Source organism: Cydia strobilella, chromosome 5 (assembly GCF_947568885.1).
Source record: "Cydia strobilella chromosome 5, ilCydStro3.1, whole genome shotgun sequence".
NCBI classification, from domain to species: Eukaryota; Metazoa; Arthropoda; class Insecta; order Lepidoptera; family Tortricidae; genus Cydia; species Cydia strobilella.
This window is the reverse complement of record NC_086045.1, coordinates 18,768,312-18,791,001: the sequence shown is the minus strand read 5'-3', so window position 1 is coordinate 18,791,001 and position 22,690 is coordinate 18,768,312. Positions and strand designations below refer to the sequence as shown.

At 36.2% G+C, this 22,690-nt stretch overlaps 1 protein-coding gene across 1 annotated transcript; it reads left to right on the top strand.

Moving 5' to 3' along the window:
* The first annotated feature begins 8,873 nt into the window (after positions 1–8,873).
* LOC134741791 (uncharacterized) lies at positions 8,874–21,869 on the top strand. The gene is made up of 4 exons (XM_063674686.1): positions 8,874–9,012; positions 9,082–9,234; positions 18,368–18,541; positions 21,813–21,869. Exons 1-4 carry the CDS (start codon positions 8,929–8,931, stop codon positions 21,867–21,869), a joined length of 468 nt encoding a protein of 155 aa, XP_063530756.1. The 5' UTR covers positions 8,874–8,928.
* Positions 21,870–22,690: the final 821 nt, after the last annotated feature.

Here is a 22,690-nt window from a genome sequence, read left to right as displayed (position 1 = left end):
TATGCGTATGTTTGTTTCTTCTTTGTGGCACTCTAGAGACCAAACGTGCCAACTAAGTTGTCAGAGTATCATGATCGTAAAAACTAAATAATACTTATGGTTAAAGTCAGACGCTACATTATAAAAAAAGAAAAAAAAACAGCCAAGTGCGAGTCGGACTCGCGCACGAAGGGTTCCGTACCATTGAATTTATATCACTATTTTATCATAGAATAAGAATAAATTTATTGAGAATAATTTTGTATTTAAATTATTCTCAATAAATTTATTCTTATTCTTATTACGCAAAAAACGCCAAAAAAATCACGTTTGTTGTATGGGAGCCCTCTTAAATATTTATTTTATTCTGTTTTTAGTATTTGTTGTTACAGCTTCATCATCTGTGAAGATTTCAACTGTCTACATCTACATCACGGTTCACGAGGTACAGCCTGGTGACAGACGTCTGTCCGTCTGTCTGTCCGTCTGGACAGACAGACGGACAGACGGATAGACAGACGAACAGCGGAGTCTTAGTAATAGGGTCCCGTTTTTACCCTTTTGGGTACGAAACCCTAAAAATCAAATCGACGAAGTCTGTCAAGTGGGGTAGGGTATCATTTTATAGGGATTTAAAAATCTTTAGGTTTATTTGGTCATCTAGGATCTAAGGTGACAGTCCATTTCTGACTGCAGCTGCACGACTGCACCGACACTACTGCAGCGGCCTGAACGAATCGGTGTTATTGTTAATTTCCATAGTAAAATGAATGACGATATCGATTGCACGTAATATGGTGATTTTAACGTTTTCCCGACCGCAGCTGCACTACTGCTCCGACACGTCGGTGTTATTGTCAATTTCAAAGATTGAAATTTGGTTAGCAATCATGAAGGAATTTTGTCGATTTTTATTTATTTTAAAAACGTTACCTTACAATATCGAAATTCGGAAGCTATGAAATTACTATTTAAGTTAAGATTGTTTTTTCTTCTTTTTTGTTTATAGTATCACATAATAAATAACCGAGTAAAGTTTGATTAAAAGTCAGAGTTAGAGGTTACTTTAGGAATTAGTTGTATTGAGCGAAGTGTCATAATACTCATAATTCGTATATCGGGAGCTATGTCATTAAAGATAATATAGTCAAGAACTACATATATTTTTTCCACGTCTACGAATATCAACGCCTCTTAGAAAAACATGATCATATAGGGAGATTTTTCGACATCTGGCTCAGGGAACCGCCTTAAATTTTCCTAATCAATTTGTTATAAGCTGTCGGTTTTTGTTAATTATTAATAATTCAACGCTATATGACGACGATTGCGCATATGATTATTGTTTTTAAAGTAATGTATTAAAAGAATTGTGAGGATCATTATTTTAATGGGTGCACTTAAGCGCATTTTTGTCTGACACGGCACTTGATTAACGGCCTATGCAGAGTATTTCAGATAAATGGTGTCAATTTTGGCGGGGCGGGGGCGGTAACCGCAGACGGCGGTTTGACGTATTATCGTCGCTCCACTCAGGCCTTAGAGGCCTATTCAACAATTAAAATTGTCAAAGGTATGATACAAATGAATATGACGCACAGTGCCTCATGTTCGCGTCCTGTGCGTTTTAATAAAAAAAAAAGTTTTAATAAGATAGATTTTTAATTTTTCTTCGGCTTACTCTTCGGTTTCCAGTTAAATGCTACACGCAGCTTCCAACGTGTATCATGCAACGTCCAAATACACATACAAAAACAGTACAAAATATATAAAAATCATATAAAAACTTTATAGTCTGCATCTTCTCAAATGATTTTTTCGCCAAAGACCCTAATCTGTTCAACAAAAGCCTTTGTTCCTTTTGTGCATACGCGTGCCCATTGTTGGTAGGCTCGTGGCTATTGTTGGTGAGCGCATGCCACTCGCTGATACACAATGCTCACCAACAATGGGCACGCGCACGCACGAAAGTAACAAAGGCTTTTGTTTAACAGATTCTTTTGCGTTCGTCTTTGGCGAATAAATCATTTGAGAAGATGCAGACTATACCTATGCCGCCAGCAGCGGGGCAGAGGGCCTACCGCGAACCACGTTCGACGTGTTGCCTCCCTGTCACACTTTCGTACGAATTTACAGGTGCGACAGAGAGGCAACACGTCGAACGTGGTTCCCGGTAGGCCGTGAGAGCCCAGGCTGCCGTGGTCAGGACGCAGAGAGGAGTGTCCTAATCCTAACGTCTCCATAGATTTAGTGACCTGCTTAGTTGGTTGTGACCGTAGGTAATACCTCCGAAGTAGAAGGTCCTGCGACTCCTGGGTTCGAATTCTGGTTAGGACATAAATTTGTGCCATGAGCATAAATAATTGTTCCTGAGTTATACCTACATATATGTTTTTAATGTAACCTACATAAAAGTATCATGTAGGTATTTAGTTTGATAAATAACTACATAATGTTTATATATTACATATCAAGAACATATAATGTTGTATTTACCTATGCATGCGCCGCCTAGACCAACAATACATGTTTTTGTTTATTTCCGTATGTCATGTATTGTAAGCGTTGTGAGGTGTGCCTGTGCAATAAAGATAATTGCACAAGCATTGTACGCAGCGTACGGCGTTAATTACGATTGTTCTACTAAACAGTGCTAGAAGCCAATAGTTTTATCTTTACTACGTATTAATTACTTTAATTTCCATAAAAAAATTAATTCAAAATTAAAGCCCGTGGCTTCAGCTCGTCTTCAAACTTTGGAGTCCCATTTCAAAATAGCGCCTCCCACGTCACAGTAACCGCAAGTTTTTGTTCGTAAACAAAAAGCAAGACGATCGGGCTATATATCTCACAACTGGTATTCACCGTATACATAAAGCCCGGGATACAAGTATGGAATCTGGCGAATGCCGGCCGTGCGCTCGTACAATATTCATGAAGCTACGGACAGGAGCTCGGACACTATCTCACGTTCGGACGCGCTCCATCAATATAACGAGACTCTGACCTGAATTGTTTTACATCCACATTTATATTGGCTGCGTTTGTTTGTTACGATTGTTACGATTACGGAAAATATTAAGAGGAAAGGAGACGGCCGCTTCTCCATACAAACGTAGTCCCCATTTTCCTCTGGATATTGACATTTTGGAAAATATATTTATATAATCTAATTGTATGCATATAAACCATAGCTATGCCCCTAAGTTTGACTTTTCGTCGATTTTTTGATTATTGTAAAAAATAGAAGCAAAAAACAAATTTCATAGAATTATTTAAATGCACCTAACTCGTATAATAATTAAAAATTCGAAAAAAAAAACTAACGTAGGGTCATAGCTATCGTTATTATGCAACGAACTGTGTCAATATATTTTCCGTATAATGTTTATATGCAGAGAGGAAAATAAGGACTAGGTACGTTTGTATAATAAGGCGGTTTAGCGCTGATCTCTCCACTTTCGTCATAAGAAAATACATGGAGCAAAAATTGTTGTCATTAGAAAGTCTTGAACGAGTATGAATATTTATTGACCGAGCGAGGGCGAAGCGTCTCAGTTTCAGCTTGGCCAAAATCGCTATCGCTACGGCTGTCCGGATCTCCGCTATAGGTTGCGTTTTTCTGCCGATTCTCGTAAACTTGATCGTGAGACGTATTTTTTTTTGTCAAAAACATAAGAACAACTGGGTCGATTTCACCAAACGAGCATTTTTATCTAATTCCAACTGATTCCAATAGTCGAGTTGTTGTGGTTAGTAGTACGTTTGTCCATCTGCTTACGTATAGGTAATAAGGTAGTCACTATTAAGGCAATGTCATGTACTGGGACACTCTATTGCGCAAATGCGCAGTAAGACTGTATGCAAAAAATAATCAGTGTAATTATTTATTAGGTAATATTAATATTAAGAATTTAATGTAATTTTGCATTTCTACTACCTTTTAATTTAATACGGTACAACAGTTTAAACGGCGTAGCGATGTGACGACCCCATCGCCCGCTGGTTTTACCAATGCAGTCAATGCAGGGCTGCGTGTAGCGACCCAACGTACTCAAGGGCTGAACCGAATGGTAGGTGGGTAGCACGGGATCCTCTGCCTCTGGCAAGCCTTTACCAGTTGTACAGAGTGGAGTCGCAAGAGCTGAGTTCTCGAGGGTAGATGTGGAAACGTAAATGGCGAGTTGGCTATATGTTTAAAGTCCAGTGGCACCTCTCTACCGTCAGCCCTCACACCGGTGTTGCCCTTGAGCTATCCTAGATGTCGCTCTTTGTGGGGGCCCATCTTATGAGGTCGAGTGACCATCTGTCGAAAATTGCATACCGTTTTATTAGGCAGGCGTCCGGGTTTTTATCCCGTAGTATTAGTACATTGCTTTCACCCATTAGCCTTGTTCATTTTAGATACCATCAACTCTCAATAGTCCTTACACCCTGGTGACTGCTGCTAAATTTAAATTAAATTTTGACAGTAGTCTGAAGAAGTTTTATACATATAAACTCACAGAAAACGTGGTTTCAGCACAAAATGTGAACCAATTTAAAAATAAATTAGACAAGCATATTGTATCAACAACTCGTTCATGATAACTGTCAAGATGATTGGATTCAGCTATTTTCTCCGCTTAAGGGGAAAAGGGTACCATCCATATGTATGTTTATGTACTTAATTGTTATATTCCATATAATTGATATGGCAGCATATTGGAATAGCGTTGCTGGACGAGTGTAGCCCTGAGTGCGCCAACCCACAAATTTGAAAGTTGGCCAAGTTTCATCGACAGGGGGTGTTTGCGGCTTCCGCTTCCTCGCCACGAGCCGAACACTTAACTCTGCTAAATATACATGTAGCTAGGGAACTAATCAAATTATTTTACGAAATATTTTTTGAGATTTGTTTATAAGTAGACACACTACTATGTACATATATAACCACCACCACCGGAGGGCTTGGTCACTTTTTCTTTAGTACATTTATGACATCTATTACAGCAGATTATATGCTAAATATATCGGCGGTCCCAATTATTGTGAATCGGCCATTTTTGTGTTTTTAGCATCGAAGTTCATAAAATTCCCATTACATACGTTAAAACCACACATTTTCAAAATCAATTTTTTAACATGCAGATACGTCTGCGAGCGATATTCCAAATTTTTATATTAAAGGAAAAAATGGAAAAGAACGGAAGTGTAACTTTTTCCATTTTTTCCTTTAATATAAAAATTTGGAATATCACACATTTTTCAGATTTATTGTTTTGTTTTAGTTTAACAAAAATATTCTATTTATTAATTCAAGATATTCTTGTTGCTAATTCACTGATGTTTTATGTCAATTTGGAAAATAAATTGTGTATTTGTATTAACAGGCCTCTTTCTGTTTGGAAAACTTTGATGGTTTTTCCTGAAAAGAAGCAGTTTTACAGTTCCTACAACATCACTTGGGACCGTCGAATACGAGGAACAGAAAAAAGCGTGAATCCGATACTGTACATCAGGAAACAATAGGAAAATATAAAAAACATTACTCAGAAAAATATATTACAAATATCCATGGAGTAGCAATTGGACCGTGAGCAATGGACGATGAAATATTACAGTTTTTAGGTAGAGTTTACATTTTCCTCTCTGTATATACTCGTATTTCCTAGTTTTATTTGCAAGGAATTAATTCCAGTAGTCTAATTACCCGCTAGATGTCGCTGTACGGAGTGAAAAATCGTAGTCCGCGCTGTTATTTTTTACCGGGAATTTCTGGCCGGTACTCAGTATTGTCTAATTTTATGGTCAATAAGAGTTGTTTTATTTTTGGGCCTTTATAATAAAATAAATAATAAAATTCTTTATTTCAGGCCAGATTGCCCATAGATTGTTAGTTATATACAAACTTATAATATTAGAGTTAGTACATCTTAACCTAGGTATTACAGTTTTATTTTATTTATTTATTTGGGGTCCCGGTAAACAGGACGATGAGCCGACGCCCAGTGGCTAAAAAACGGACAATCCCACCTCTCGGCTATATCTACCAGCAAGCTGTTGGTGCTACCCCGCAGGCGATACATTTGAGAGGCGATTCTTTTTCTCATTATGGCATGAAAATCGTCCATTCGTGCTTGTGCAAACATGCCTGATGCACTGCAAAAGCGTGGTAGCCCCAACAGCATCCTGAAGCCGTTATTGAACTGGACACGCAGAGCACTGTAAGCACGCTTCGTATAATTGATCCACAGGCCGCACGTGTAGAATGATTGGCAATACGACATGAACAATGTTTTCTTGACCTCCACTGTACAACGCGCAAACCTGCGAATCAACATATTAGCTCTTACTGCCAGTGCCCTGCGTTCCCTCTCAACATCCGCATCGTCCTTTAGATCCTCGGTGATTACATGTCCCAGGTATTTAAAACTGGATACTCTGTTCAAGGCCACGCCGCCGAGTGTCACCGGCTCAACTATTGGTAGGGTCTTGTTACCAGCTCGGAAGATGAGTATCTCACTTTTTTTAATATTATAGATGAGCCCGTGAGACTCCGCATACGTGTCACACACCTTTAACAATTTGTTTATAGCACTGATCGACGGGCTCAAAAGCACCATGTCGTCAGCGTAACTTATGTTATTTACCATTTTACCACCGATCGAACAGCCAACCATGGTGCTGCTGAGCTCGACAATCAGCTGGTTAACATAAATGTTAAACAGTAGTGGAGATGTAAGTCCCCCTTGCCTTACTCCACACTGAGCTCTATAACCATCCGATACCGACATCCCCCACCTCACAAAATTATACTGATTGTTGTACCAATATTTTAACAGTCTTATCAGTTCTTGAGGAAGACCCGCCTTCTGCAGCTTCTCCCATAGTTTTTCATATGACACTAGGTCGAAGGCCTTCGAAAGATCGAGAAAAGCAGCGCACACGGGGGTTCTCCTGTCAGTGTGGTACCTGACGGTGTGCTTCAGAACCAGAATAGCACTCAGTAGACAGACCAGCACGAAAACTGAATTGTCTATCATCTAACACTGCGTATCTACTGAGGTGACGCTCAAGCACACCGTCAAGAACCTTCGCTGCAATTGTAGCCAAAGAGATTGGGCTATAATTATCAATGTCAGATACATCGCCGGTTCTATTTTTTACTATCGGTACAACAATCGTTTTCAGAAACTCGTCTGGTAAGTAGGAGTGTCTCAAGCCAAGGGTAAAAAGCATAGCCAACAGTACATGGTCCTGCGAGCCGGAATTTGGCTAGTGAATTCAGTACACTTCGGGTCGTCGAATACCGGTTTCGGCAGTGGATTGCTGCCAGTGGAGTTAAAGTGGAGGGAAAAGAGACTATGTTCCGGAGCAACGTGTGATGTAAGCGATCTATCGTGACATCCGCGATGAGAACTAAAGCAGCAGTATGACCTAAGTATATATTCTACCAAAAAGCACGGCTGCGCCTCAACCCGACCCACTCAGTAGGTATTCTTTGTAGGAAAGTAATGTAAAGGCTGTAAAATACACTTTTATCGGCATCGGAACAGCATCTACTTAACTAAGCACTGCGTTGACAACACGCAGTAACCTGGCCTGGTCGCTTCCAACTGGTTGTCGCAGCACTTGCGTCTCGCGCGGACCGTGGTACTGGTATCCCCTAGGTGCCGCTGTCACACTCGCTGTAAGCGCGCTATCACCTATCGTTGTTAACCAGCCGTAGCCGTAACTACATCTCAAAGGCGTCGTTGAGTCGCTTCCCTTACGTATGGTTAATAGTGCCTGATGAGTTGGGCGGCGTTGGTCTGCGGCAGTTTTTAGTGTGCGCCAACCTGTGCAAGCTGTGCAGGTACGAATATGTACTTCGACTAGAATTTGGAATTTCCAGCGATCATTTGAAAATTGCAAGCCACTTCTCTGCTACTGATAAATGCTGATAGTACTTAGTAGTAGGGACGAAAGCTTATTAATACACACACATACAGAAAATTCAACTTAACTCGAAAACCCGTTTAATTTATTTTAAAAAATCGATCACACCAAATTCCTTAAAGTCAGCTCAGTTTTGAAGCTACGGTGGAACATAATATGACACAAGGGTAGTCGATAAAAATAAATGTGTCAAAGTTAAGAAAATGGTATTCTTTTTACGAATTTAATATCCATCTCAAATATTCTAGCTATGTACAAAGGTGCCTTCATCAGGTAGACACACTTGGCGCCCCTTGCACCATCCCACTAACCCGGGGTTAAGCGGTTAAACCGTTAACCCAGTGTCAAATTGTACTGGTAACCATGGTAATTCCAGGTTTAACTGGTTAACCCCGGGTTAGTGAATGGTGCTTTAGTGTATATAGCCTAAAAATTCTTGAAGTAAATACCTACCTATCAAATCTTTAGCAATTGAATGTTCCCTAGGTATAAAAAGCAGTGTGCTTACGACCTGAGTTGAATTTAGCCGGCGTCTGCGCGCAAGCAAGCGAAGCGACTCCGAACATAGCCCGGGTAATTGAACTAATAAATCTAGCAGTGTAACTGCGAGCGAGCGCTAGGATCAAGGCGAAACCATTAAACCTTCCCTCTGATTTCCTCTGACTCCACTTGCATTTACTCGCACCTAGTAAGATCTCGGCAACAATTCGCCGAAAACGAACAAAGAGCACAGCGCTTTATATATTTCAACACCAAGTTAACATGAGTGGCATTCGACTCGTTCAATTGTTTGCTGTATCCTCTCGCTATAAATTCCCTGATTTTGCAAACGTCATATCTGTTTGTGGGGTACCTATTCAGCTAGCGCACAAAAAGGATGATTAAAAACATGAATGTGACGCTGTTACGTATCCAGTTCGTATTCAATGACGAAAAAGAAAAAAAAGGCAAGTGCTAACCTTATCAGATATAGTTCTTGTGGCAGGACGGATTTGATTTCTTTCATTGCACTGAATAATCGCAGTTTCCATGAATAGCCCGCGTCGACAAAACATCGTGTTAATAATTGTATTTACTTTAAGTTTCGACTTTCAGACCGCCGCGCCAAATGTAGTGCGTATTGAATATATGGTTTTTGATAAATTTCTTTATTCCGTAATAAAAAGTTGAAAATATTTCTAGGAAATCAATCCAGTGCAGTTTTCAGATGAGTTTGTAGATTTTCTACAAAATATGGGATCGCGCGTTTATAAATACCGACAAAAATTCGACGAACCCAGCACAACGGAAAGGGATTGCATATTTCCAAGAGTGGATTCAGTCCTTACGAAGTCAGTAAGTTAATATCCCCTATACCTCATATGCCTCATCTGATATTTAAATAGGTGGGACTTAATCCGCGGCTTCTTCGGCATTAAATTAAACTGATTTCTTAAGTCCTAAGCCAATGAACACCAGAATAAAATACTTTCTGCCTTATATTAGAGGGTCTGCCACGAAAATCGAAAATCGCTCAAATATGTAATATTAGACCGCGAGCCACGAACAGTTTTCCACGACCAATCACCTCCCGGGCGATACGTAGAGTGGTTAACGGCTACGTAAGATGAACCCTCGTGGACGTCAGCTGCCGCTCCGTTGGTGGGTTGAGGAATGGCAGCCACCGACACGTAAAAAAAAATTTAGGCCTCGCCTCCCGTTTGATACTTTGTCAAATGATAGTTTAGATGTTATTGTGAATTAAAAAAAATGTCAGCCGGTTGCATCGCGGTGAAAAGACCGTCAGCTCGTCGCATAAACATGTAAAAAATACGTGCCGTGTCTCGTTATAATAGTACTACCAAAATCATAAAACTGCATGTAGCGTTCCATCAGGCGTTTAAATAAACTCTTGCATTTCCACGTATACTTTGCGGACAGAAATGGCAAGGTATTTTATACATATTCATGCGACCAGCTGACGATCTTTCCTCCGCGATACAACCGGCTGACGGTTTTTTTTAATTCATAATATAGACCTGTACCAATAACTTCTGAGGTTATAAGAATATTAATGTTGCTTATTTTTTATATATAGTTTACAGACCATATACTAAACCTAAAAATAATATTTTGTGTCATCCTAGGTATTTGCTTAGGTAGAAATTTAGGTATTTCTTTTTTCAATCAGCATTCTGTAAAAAAAATATTCGAGACGAAATTCTTTGTTTCCCTGTAAAGGCAAAGTGGCTTCCGACGTACACACGCATTTTGTGTCATTTTCATCCACGGGTATAATGGCATTTAATAAATACCTAATATTGATCCTAAAACGCCTAAAAAAATATTAGAGTCAGTAAGTGAAGTGTTGTACTTTACAGAACATTGTTATATGTTATTCAAACAAATCTGTGTCAAATTCATCCACCGCTTTTATTAAAAAAAAATTTTTTTCTACTTAACACCCTGTATCTGCCACAAAAAAAAATTCATATTATTAAGTTTACGTCTATAATATTATAATACCACATTGAGACATCATTCATAATTTGGGTCATTTTGATCCACGGTTTTTTTACTATCTGGCAAAATAAAACTCAATTGAGCAAGAAGGGCGTGCGCGGGGAAGGGTACCTACGCGGGTGGGGTGCTTATTATACTTGCCGCAATATCAGCTGGCTCCTCCTCCTACCCCCTATCTCCTTTACCCTTGTTAAGTTAAGACCAACCAAGAGATGGCATTATGAGCTGTCTCGCCACTTAGTTTTGCGATACAGTGTATTTATTTCATTCGGAGGCATAATTACATTGTCTTATCAATCTTACCGTAGTAGGTATATAAATATAATTAAAAATAAACTGTAGGCTGCACTCCTCATACTGACCAACATTTGTGACGTTCCTAATCAAAAGGTACCACTTTCTCTGACAGGTTATTTGTATAAAGATATAATCAAATTTCGTCTTTATGGTAAACGACAAAGTGGTACCTACCTTTTGATTGAGAATGTCACATCAGCGACTTAAAAATTACTTTTGTTTCGATTTTTAGTAGACTTTTTAAGTTTATTTTAAGACGCAATTTATTGTGATTTTTGTTATGTTTAAGCGTGGCAAGCAACATTAATTACATTGATGATGATGTTCATTAAATACAATATTTTTTCATACTATACTGAACTGTCACCCTATACATGAGAATGAATAGCGCCCTCTTGACAATGATCATATATTACTGGTCAGGCTTTAATATGTGTCATAATTTAGTAAAGTCCCCTTTGTGGATTCTAAGTTTCCGAGTTACAGCAGTTTAGTGAAAGCGTTTTTTTTTTAAATATAAATTAAGGGTTGAATAAAGAGGAAAGAAAATTTGATTATTTTTGCGCTACGACGCACGGTTTAGGAGATACAGCCCTATAAAGTTTTTTTTATTGTTTTTTTCTTTTTTACATTGTGTTTTTTGTATATTACTTTGGGGTTTCATAAAGGGGAACGAAAATTTAATTATTTTTGCGCTACGACGCATGGTTTAGGAGATCAAGCCCTATAAAAAAAAAATTTTTTTTTTGTATAAATTAATGGTTACATAAAGGGGACCGAAAAGTTGATTATTTTTGCGCTACGACGCACGGTTTAGGAGATACAGCCCTATATAGATTTTTTTCTTTTTCTTTTTTACGTTTTTAAATCTTAATTAAGGGCTTCTTAAGGGGAACGAAAATTTGATTATTTTTCGCTACCATGCACGGTTTAGGAGATACATCCCTAAAGTTTTTTTTTTCTTTTTTTGTCATTGCGTTTATTGTTATTACTTTGGGGTTTCATAAAAGGGAACGAAAATTTTATTATTTTTGCGCTACGACGCACGGTTTAGGAGATACAGCCCTAAAATGATTTTTTTCTCTTTTTCTTTTTTGCGTTTTTAAATCATAATTAGGGGCTTCTTAAAGGGGAACGGATATTGATTATTTTTGCGCTACGATGTACGGTTTAGGAGATACAGCCCTATAAAGTTTATTTGTTATTATTTTTTTCTTTCTTTTTCTTGTGTTTTTGTATATTATTTTGGGGCTTTATAAAGGGGAACGAAAATTTTATTATTTTTGCGCTACGACGCATGGTTTAGGAGATACAGCCCTATAAAGATTTTTTTTTTAAATTTTGCGTTTTTTTAAATATAAATTATGGGTTGCATAAAGGGGAACGAAAATTTTATTGTTTTTGCGGTACCACGCACGGTTTAGGAGATACAGCTCTATAAAGTTTTTTTTCCTGTTTTTTTTTTGTTTTTTTTTAAGTATTAATTACGGGTTTCTTAAAGGGGTTTTTTAAATTATTTTTGCGCTACGACGCATGGTTTAAGAGATACAGCCCTATAATGATTTTTTTTTTAAATTTTGCGTTTTTTTTTTAATATAAATTATGGGTTGCATAAAGGGGAACGAAAATTTTATTATTTTTACGCTACGACGCATGGTTTAGGAGATACAGCCCTATAAAGATTTTTTTTTTAAATTTTGCGTTTTTTTTAAATATAAATTATGGGTTGCATAAAGGGGAACGAAAATTTTATTATTTTTGCGCTACGACGCATGGTTTAGGAGATACAGCCCTATAAAGATTTTTTTTTTTAAATTTTGCGTTTTTTTTAAATATAAATTATGGGTTGCATAAAGGGGAACGAAAATTTTATTGTTTTTGCGGTACCACGCACGGTTTAGGAGATACAGCTCTATAAAGTTTTTTTTCCTGTTTTTTTTTTTGTTTTTTTTAAGTATTAATTACGGGTTTCTTAAAGGGGTTTTTTAAATTATTTTTGCGCTACGACGCATGGTTTAAGAGATACAGCCCTATAATGATTTTTTTTTTTAAATTTTGCGTTTTTTTTTTAATATAAATTATGGGTTGCATAAAGGGGAACGAAAATTTTATTATTTTTGCGCTACGACGCATGGTTTAGGAGATACAGCCCTATAAAGATTTTTTTTTTAAATTTTGCGTTTTTTTTAATATAAATTATGGGTTGCATAAAGGGGAACGAACATTTTATTATTTTTGCGCTACGACGCATGGTTTAGGAGATACAGCCCTATAAAGATTTTATTTTTTAATTTTGCGTTTTTTTTTTCAATATAAATTATGGGTTGCATAAAGGGGAACGAAAATTTTATTATTTTTGCGCTACGACGCACGGTTTAGGAGATACAGCCCTAAAATGATTTTTTTCTCTTTTTCTTTTTTGCGTTTTTAAATCATAATTAGGGGCTTCTTAAAGGGGAACGGATATTGATTATTTTTGCGCTACGATGTACGGTTTAGGAGATACAGCCCTATAAAGTTTTTTTGTTATTATTTTTTTCTTTCTTTTTCTTGTGTTTTTGTATATTATTTTGGGGCTTTATAAAGGGGAACGAAAATTTTATTATTTTTGCGCTACGACGCATGGTTTAGGAGATACAGCCCTATAAAGATTTTTTTTTTTAAATTTTGCGTTTTTTTAAATATAAATTATGGGTTGCATAAAGGGGAACGAAAATTTTATTGTTTTTGCGGTACCACGCACGGTTTAGGAGATACAGCTCTATAAAGTTTTTTTTTCCTGTTTTTTTTTGTTTTTTTTTTAAGTATTAATTACGGGTTTCTTAAAGGGGTTTTTTAAATTATTTTTGCGCTACGACGCATGGTTTAAGAGATACAGCTCTATAATGATTTTTTTTTTAAATTTTGCGTTTTTTTTTAAATATAAATTATGGGTTGCATAAAGGGGAACGAAAATTTTATTATTTTTGCGCTACGCATGGTTTAGGAGATACAGCCCTATAAAGATTTTTTTTTAAATTTTGCGTTTTTTTTAAATATAAATTATGGGTTGCATAAAGGGGAACGAAAATTTTATTATTTTTGCGCTACGACGCATGGTTTAGGAGATACAGCCCTATAAAGATTTTTTTTTAAATTTTGCGTTTTTTTTTAAATATAAATTATGGGTTGCATAAAGGGGAACGAAAATTTTATTGTTTTTGCGGTACCACGCACGGTTTAGGAGATACAGCTCTATAAAGTTTTTTTTCCCTGGTTTTTTTTTGTTTTTTTTTAAAGTATTAATTACGGGTTTCTTAAAGGGGTTTTTTTAAATTATTTTTGCACTACGACGCATGGTTTAAGAGATAATGATGAGATGTTTTTGTTTAATTTTGCGTTTTTTTTTAAATATAAATTATGGGTTGCATAAAGGGGAACGAAAATTTTATTATTTTTGCGCCACCACGCACGGTTTAGGAGATATTATATCTATATATATAGCTGTAATAGTTCTATAAAGTTTTTTTTCCTGTTTTTTTTTAAGTTTTAATTAAGGGTTTCTTAAAGGGGAACGAAAATTTGATTATTTTTGTGCTACGATGCACGGTTTAGGAGATGCAGCCCTATAAAGATTTTTTTGTTGTTTTTTTTTTTCATTGTGTTTTTTGTATATTATTTTGGGGTTCCACAAAGGGGAACGAAAATTTGATTATTTTTGCGCTACGACGGTTTAGGAGATACAGCCCTATAAAGTTTTTTTTGTTTTTTTTTTTCATTGTGTTTTTGTATATTTCTTTGGGGTTCCGTAAAGGGGAACGAAAATTTTATTATTTTTGCGCTACGACGCACGGTTTAGGAGATACAGCCCTAAAATGATTTTTTTTCCTCTTTTTCTTTTTTGCGCTTTTCAATCTTAATTAGGGGTTTCTTAAAGGGATTTTTTTAATTATTTTTGCGCTACGATGCACGGTGTAGGAGATACAGCCCTATAAAGTTTTTTTGTTATTTTTTTTCTTTTTTTTCATTGTGTTTTTAGTATATTACTTTGGGGCTTCATAAAGGGGAACGAAATTTTTATTATTTTTGCGCCACCACGCACGGTTTAGGAGATATTATATCTATATATATAGCTATAATAGCTCTATAAAGTTTTTTCCTGGTTTTTTTTAAAGTTTTAATTAAGGGTTTCTTAAGGGGAGCGAAAATTTGATTATTTTTGCGCTACGATGCACGATATAGGAGATACAGCTAATACAGCCCTATAAAGATTTTGTTTCTTTTTTTTTCATTGTATTTTTCATGTATTACTTTTGGGTTACATAAAGGGGAACGAAAATTTTATTATTTTTGCGCTACGACGCATGGTTTAGGAGATACAGTCCTATATATTTTTTTACAATGCATGTGCTCGAAAAGTGCGTTTCCTACGGAGCCATATCGTGCGGAAAGTACTGCTTTTCCGCACTAGTGCTTTTTGTTTTCAATTTTTTTTTTACAGTACATATGGTGCTACTTTCTCGCACTAGTGCGGAAAAGAGCACTTACCGTGCATATGTCGAAAGTTTAAAGGGCCATATGTACTGTAAAACGTACGATACACGTGCGAATAAATAATTCGGAACTCGTGTCGATTTAAAACACTCCTTTTAATAATTAAACTTATTTGCCATGACATGTTTTTTTATTTACTCGCACAATGCATAGTAAAACATTGTATGATACACGTGCGTAAAGATGACTTCCGCACTTGTTGCATAAATAGCAATTTTGTTTATCAAAGAATGAAAGAAAGTCACGGTATTAATAACCAAATTTTACTTTAGTGGTACCTTTTCCCTATCACTGTCACAAATGTATGTGGCGTTCACGCAAACGCGATATTTTTAAGATTTCCCTGCGCAATGTTGCCAGCTCGCTCGCAAATCAAACATGTACTTACAGTTCTTTTGCATAATGGTGACATTGTACAATATCTATGAGTTTTAAATAGGTAAAAGATAATTCGACGCATTCTTTGCTTGCTTGTTGCTTGTTGTTGTGTTGTTTGCGTAACTTCTTTGAATAAGTTGCGTTAATTTGGCGCAAAGGCGAAGTAAACATGCGTTGCGTACGGCAAGGTCACGCCGCGGCCCCACCCTGCACGGCCTCCGTTGCCCATTCAGACCGACCGCTAGCTTCGTTTGAACGCAAATAATATTTTTGTAATATTTGTTTATGCAGTGGATGCAAGTGACACAAATTCATACATCTTATTTATCTTGCATTTCAAATTAATAAGATGTAAACTCTAATATCTTTAATATTCTTTTGTAACGGTGACAGCCTGTTACAACAAAATCATCAAATATCTTATGAAGCTATGCCTTAATAAGACACAAAATCATTTAATGGACCTATTTAAACGATTAAATTCGACCTGAGTAATTTTTTTTAACTCTAATTTTTTTTTGTGTCATTTAGAATATTATGACATAGTATCAGATTGCAGTGGACGTAATTGACACAAACTATGTTTTCACACTAAAAACACTATCCTAAATGCAACACAGTTACATGTGTTCTCTCGAATATTTTTTTCTCCAAGATAATTCAAAATAAAAAATAATTACCACAAAATAACAAATTACTAGAAAAGCAAATTATATATATGACACAAAACAAAATGTAAGATTTACATCTTAACAAAGTATTCATAAGCGAAAACAGAATTGACTTTAATATTTTTATAACCTAGGGGTCAAAATATAGCCAGCGGTACAGGTCTAATAGCTTCAAAACTATCGCCTGACAAAGTATCAATCGGGAGGCGATTACAAAAAAAAAAAACATTTTTTACATGTTCACGTGACCAGCTGACGGACTTTTCACCACGATACCACCGGCTGACTATTTTTTAAATTCATGATAGCAATGATAGCATCTAAACTATCATGTGACGAAGTATCAACCGGGAGGCGATGACTGACGAAATTTTCGCATGGCCCGCGGACCCTGCGATCTATAAGAGCGATAGAGAGACGGCGAAATTCAGATTTCCGTTTTTCGCGATACGACCTCTGGCGACATGTTAAAACTATAATGTTTTCCTACAGTATATAATGTGAATTTATTAAATTAAACAGTATATTCCAATATACCTACAATTAACCCTACCATGCATGACTTTTTTGTTTTGAGAAATAAAAAATAAATATATATATATATTAATAAATATATTATATGTATGTGATAAATTATATGTGTTTACTTTTAGGGGAAAAAAATATATAGGTATACAAGGCATATTTTGGAAATGAAAGGTTTTTTATTTGTTTTCCACATGTGGAGCTTCATTGCAAATTTGCAAAATGAAGACGAGCGGACCGGCTACAATATGGCAATAAAATTTATTTTTTTCAGTTTTTGCTGGTTGACACATTATTGCTTATCAGCATCCAGGTGTGAAATGGGGTGTGGGGGGAATTCAATTTCTTCGCCGAATCTGATTTCCTGAGGTTCATACTGTTTAAGTTTAGGCTTGAAGTCGTGTTTGGTATCATTTTCAACTAAATTATACCCCACCATCCCAAATTTCATTTAAATCGGTTCAGCGGTTATTGATTCCCCATACAAACTTCCATCCCACTTTTCACTCTCTTAAAAGATGATTTTGGTCATAAAAACTATCCTATGTAATGTCCCGGGACTCAAACTCTCTCTGTACCAAATTTCATGGATATCGGTTCAGCGGTTTAAGCGTGAGGAGGAGTTTAAAAAATGTTTTTTTTTTTTTTAATTTTGTTTTTACTTCGGAATGGTGTCAATGTGATAGCATAAATGAATTTAGCACCCCGGATTTATACAAAAACGATACCAAACACGATCTAGCAGCTTCACTGATGTAGATATCAACATGTATAATTCAAAGCACCGAATAAACTTTCAAGAGCGGATATCTCAAAAACTATACAACTAGAAATTTTGTAAAAAAAAAAAAAAACTCGGATGTATAATCACCACTATTTCTTAGTTATTAGTTATGGTACCATTGGTACCTCAAGCTTGTAAAAACTATAAAAAAAAAAAAAAATGTATTATTTATAAACCTAGGGAAAAGCGGTGCCTCCCAACACAAGCATTGTTTTGCTTACCGGGCGGCTCCATCCCCTGTATCACAAAAATGTAAATTATTATAAAATAAAGAATTTTGTATTTTGTATACAAGATATCGAAAAACTTGAAGAAATAAAACGTGTAACAAATGTATTCACCTTTCATTTTGTAAAAGTTGCCATGTCGCTAAAACGCATAGTTTTCGAGGTATAATCTTAAAACAGAAAAATGGCACCTTCAAACCCCCCTCTCCCTCCGGCTCGAGGGCTACGGCCGGGGACTTTTGATATGTTCACCTCCTAACTAGTCCAAACAAAGTTACGAAGTCAAAAATTGTGTTCCAAGGTTTTCTCTCTATAACTTTTTTGAGCATTCATTTCCTGGCCTAAAATACAAACAAACAGATAAACAACCAAACTAACGTGATCAAAACTAACCTTTGTAGGACATTTTAAAATATTTAGAACACAACGGTCAACCTGACCGGCCTGAAGAAGGACCCCCCACGGGCCCGTAACGTGTCACCAATAGCGACTAAAAATTCAAATGAGTGTAACCGTTGCGTTTTAAACATTTAAAACTAACGTGTTTTCAGACCGTTCGTAAGACACCAAACAGCCTGAACGACATCTTGATGATGAAGCTCGTAGCTTTCTACGAGAACAAGTACACCCTAAACCCCTACATCGGGCCGACGACGACTGAGGTCTCGACGAGCCGAGCCATCCCTACTCACAACGGTGTCGTCAAGCTCCGTGGTATGAAAACGGTAAAGGTAGCTTACCGTTTAATTGAGGTGGATGAAATAAAACAGAAAACGGATTATATCGCGTATATTGAATTTATAATCCTGACGTTTCGAACCCTTTACAGCGTTCGTGGTCAACGGGTGGTCACGCGATATAATCGGTTTTCATAGTTATATTTCATGAGTAACTATCGGGGTAACCGAAGACAATATTATGAGGTGAATGAAGTTCTTATAGAGATAAAAAACAAATAAGAATTGGTGAAAGAGTCCGAGCGAGAGAGAGTAAAGGGGTCCACCCATTACCAGTCCGCCGGACGATATCACCCTGTCAGTTAAAACCTCAGAATAATGACTAAAGCAAAGAAGCCGGGCAAAAATAAAAGCTTGGTAAAAGATATCGTATTCACAACACGTTATTACTTTTTGTCTATGAGTGAGTGAGACAACAATCCGCAAGTTCTTTCGTTTTTTTCAGTATTGTCATAAGATGAACTGAGGGAATGGTCAAATGGTCCTATGTGGTTCTATAATATAATCCAGCCAAATAAAATATATGTTCGTTATTTCACAGGTAGGTGTCAACTGTAACAACTTGACATAGTCGTATTATTTTAGTTGAAATATTTCGGGATGTTTCAGCGGTCATCTTGGTTTATTTTAATTATATTGTTACTATTCCTGAAAGATTGTTGGAAAACGTGTTGAGTTTTTATTTGTAATGGTTTGAAGTTCCCTTTGTGATAATGTCTTGTGTGATCGAGGGCTGTAAATCGCATACAGGAAGAAAAGAAAATACGCACGAACCGAAAACCTTTAATCGGTGAGTTTTGATCAATTTTGAACAAATTAATTTATAGGACCTGACCCTAAACATAGAAATCGATATATTGTTTATGTAATTATTACTTGCATTCAAGTCTATATAGATTTTTGCATAAATTTTCGAACTTTTCTGCTAAGTATGAAAGGTTATATTTTTGGCATAGTGATGTATCGACCTCAGATCAATAACCTATCGACATTTACAGCTTTCTTATAGTTTGGCCCAGGACTGTCTCATTTTAATTGATGAGTACAGTCAAGGGCATAAATATATATACATTCCCAGTCTCAAAAATATGTGTACGCTCAGACAATAAAATCGTGTTCACATATTTTTAAGCCATTTGTCTGGATCGATATTTTTGCCTTCGACTGTACCTATAGTTTGCTTTGTTCTTACTTACTGACAGATTGTGTTTGCCAGACTACAGTTTAATACTAAAAACCGGTCAAGTGCGGGTCGGACGCGCGCACCAAGGGGACCGTACTTTTTAGTATTTGTTGTTATAGCGGCAACAGAAATACATCATCTGTGAAAATTTCAACTGTCTAGCTATCACGGTTCATGAGATACAGCCTGGTGACAGACAGACGGACAGCGAAGTATTACTAATAGGGTCCCGTTTTTACCCTTTGGGTACGGAACCCTAATAAAAAAGATATTAATGATCATTGATGAATGTTCCTTTTATTAATATTGTTGGTCACAAAACTCAACTTTTTATTTCAGATTTCCAAAGGACGAGGAATAGGGGATATTACTGCAATGTTCTGCCACCAGAGTGCAGCACTAGCTTTTTTAGTGCACCGTAGAGTAACTTATTCATACTGTACCTTTAACAGGTTTTTGACAAGTTTTCAGGGGACCTACCGGAAAACTCGAATCCGAAATTTCGTTATCTAGCTGCCTCTTTATCGCTCGAATACGCAAGTGACAGAGATGTTAGATAACGAAAGTTCGATTTTCTTGTTTCGCGATAGACCCTCAGATTGTGATAGTGGCGCCACCTATGCCGAGTTTCGCGTAATATTCCCTATTATTAAATTAAAAAAATATATTAAACGAAAACGTTTTTTTTTCATTTCCTATTTGGTACAGTCAGCTGCAGAGAAAAGGTACCCCACGTCCATACTAATTTACAGAACTTTGTATGCAGGGGGGTGCCTTTTCTCTGCAGCTGACTGTACATGACTAGAAACTATCTAGTCTTTTAGCATTAGAAAAAACGGTAAACCATTTCCACGTGTCTTTTTATTGGCAAGTTTTTTTATAAATATAGCAATATTTTACTTATGAAAGCAAAAGTATGTAAATGATCGTATATTATATTTGTTGTGACTTATTTTCAAAGTGTTTTTCCATAAAACGACACGTTAAGATCGCTCGCCTTCTTTCTAATGATAAAAAAACGAGAGGTATAGTTAGACGGTTCTGAGTGGTAGACTGCAAATGAGATAAAAGCTATATTAGGTACATGCATTAATCCTTATATCAGGCGGCTCTTTGATTCCAAGGATTGCATAATTTTTATACTTTTTAATGATTTTTAGAATATGAAAATTATAAAAAGTATAAAAGTTATGCAATCCTTGTATTCCACGCATTTCATTTCAACGAGCCGCCTGCTACAGATTTCTTGAAATTGCCGCGTTTTTTCAGGTTCAACTTTCATTTTTATTTTATTTTATTTATTTGGGATCACCAACATTATTATCATTAACCAGACTATTATCAATTTGCCAATTTCGTGATTATTCTTTTACACGGCACATAAACTTATGCATAATTTATCGATATAAAAAGTCGACACAGTTACATCCCTAGCAAATTATCAAACTTATGACACCGTACGTAAATGAGAAATAACAAGCATATATGCATCTCTTTTCGGCACATTATCTAATTCGTAAGGAAGTAAAGTACGGGTATACATATTTGCGAAGCATTTTTGCCCGACTTCTATGCTTTAGTCATTATTCTGAGGTTAAAACAAAAATTTGACAGTTCGTTTGACAGAAAAAAATACGTACATATATTGCAAAATTATATTAGGAGTTGGGGTTGTAAAAACCAAATGTAACCAAGAAGCAAATGTCAAAAAACGAGGCACCAACATCGTTTTTTTTAGACTAAAATTAAAATAATAAAAAAATTGGGGATAATCTTACATATATCGACCTAGCCCCAATCTAGAAACAGGTTGCTGCTTGTACATGGGTACTAGACGACGGAATACACACAATAGGTCCATAACTCAGGAACAAATTGATACACAAATAAATTCCTTACCGGGATTCAAACACGGGACCTCCAGCCTCATAGCCAAGGTCATTACCGACTAGGCTGTCTAGGCTAGGACGCTGTATTTATATACATATAATTGATGTATTTTCTTATGCAATAATATTAAGCGTAAAATGTTTTATTTTTGTAAGTTAATACCATAATCTTTTCTTAATATTTCAGAGCCAAGAAAATGGTCCAGAACAATTTTCTGAAATTCAAGAGATAATAGTAATATGAGTTATAGTTTGTCAAGGGACTGTCTCATTTCAAACATAGACAGAGAGAATCATACTATCCTTGTCTGACACTAGTACTAGCACCCAAAAGCAAAGGATGAGTATAGTTTTTTTTGTTCTTATTTACTGCCAATTTGGTTTGACCAACTATATTTATTTATTTTTTACAATTAATATAAATGATATTTGTAAAAAGTTTGTATTTCTAATCATTTTTATCAGTAGAATAGAGAAACACAGGATGTTTTTGACAGGACATCTACATTCTAGATCTGTATATTAATGTACGCAGCCGTAGAGCGCCATCTACATCACCTGTCAAATTCGGATCTTAAATTTTAGACACGTGACAGAATCAATGACAACATAAAAGATATTTATTCATGACGATCACAACACATGTACGAAGATGTACAGACAACAACAGCAAGAAAAGAAGAAATCATTAAGTTTTCTTCACGAAATGGACCATCACCATCACCAACTCAGCATAATGCTGGCTATAAAGCCAGCGCTGGTCTTCCGTAGGGCCCATTCGGTGACGCCACGACATATAACACATAAAGATACATATTAAAACATTACAAAAATATATAACAGGAATAGTTAAAGAAAACAAACATAGCAAAAAAATATGCAGAGAAATCATACAAAAACACATACAAACACATACACAAACACATACAAAAACAAAAAACAAATATACAAGAAAAAAAAGCATTAAGAAAACAAACAAATCAGACAATTTATAATTATGAACGCGACCATACCATGCGTCAACACTAGCTTGCAGCTGCTAGCGCCAGCGGCTACTAGCGAAAC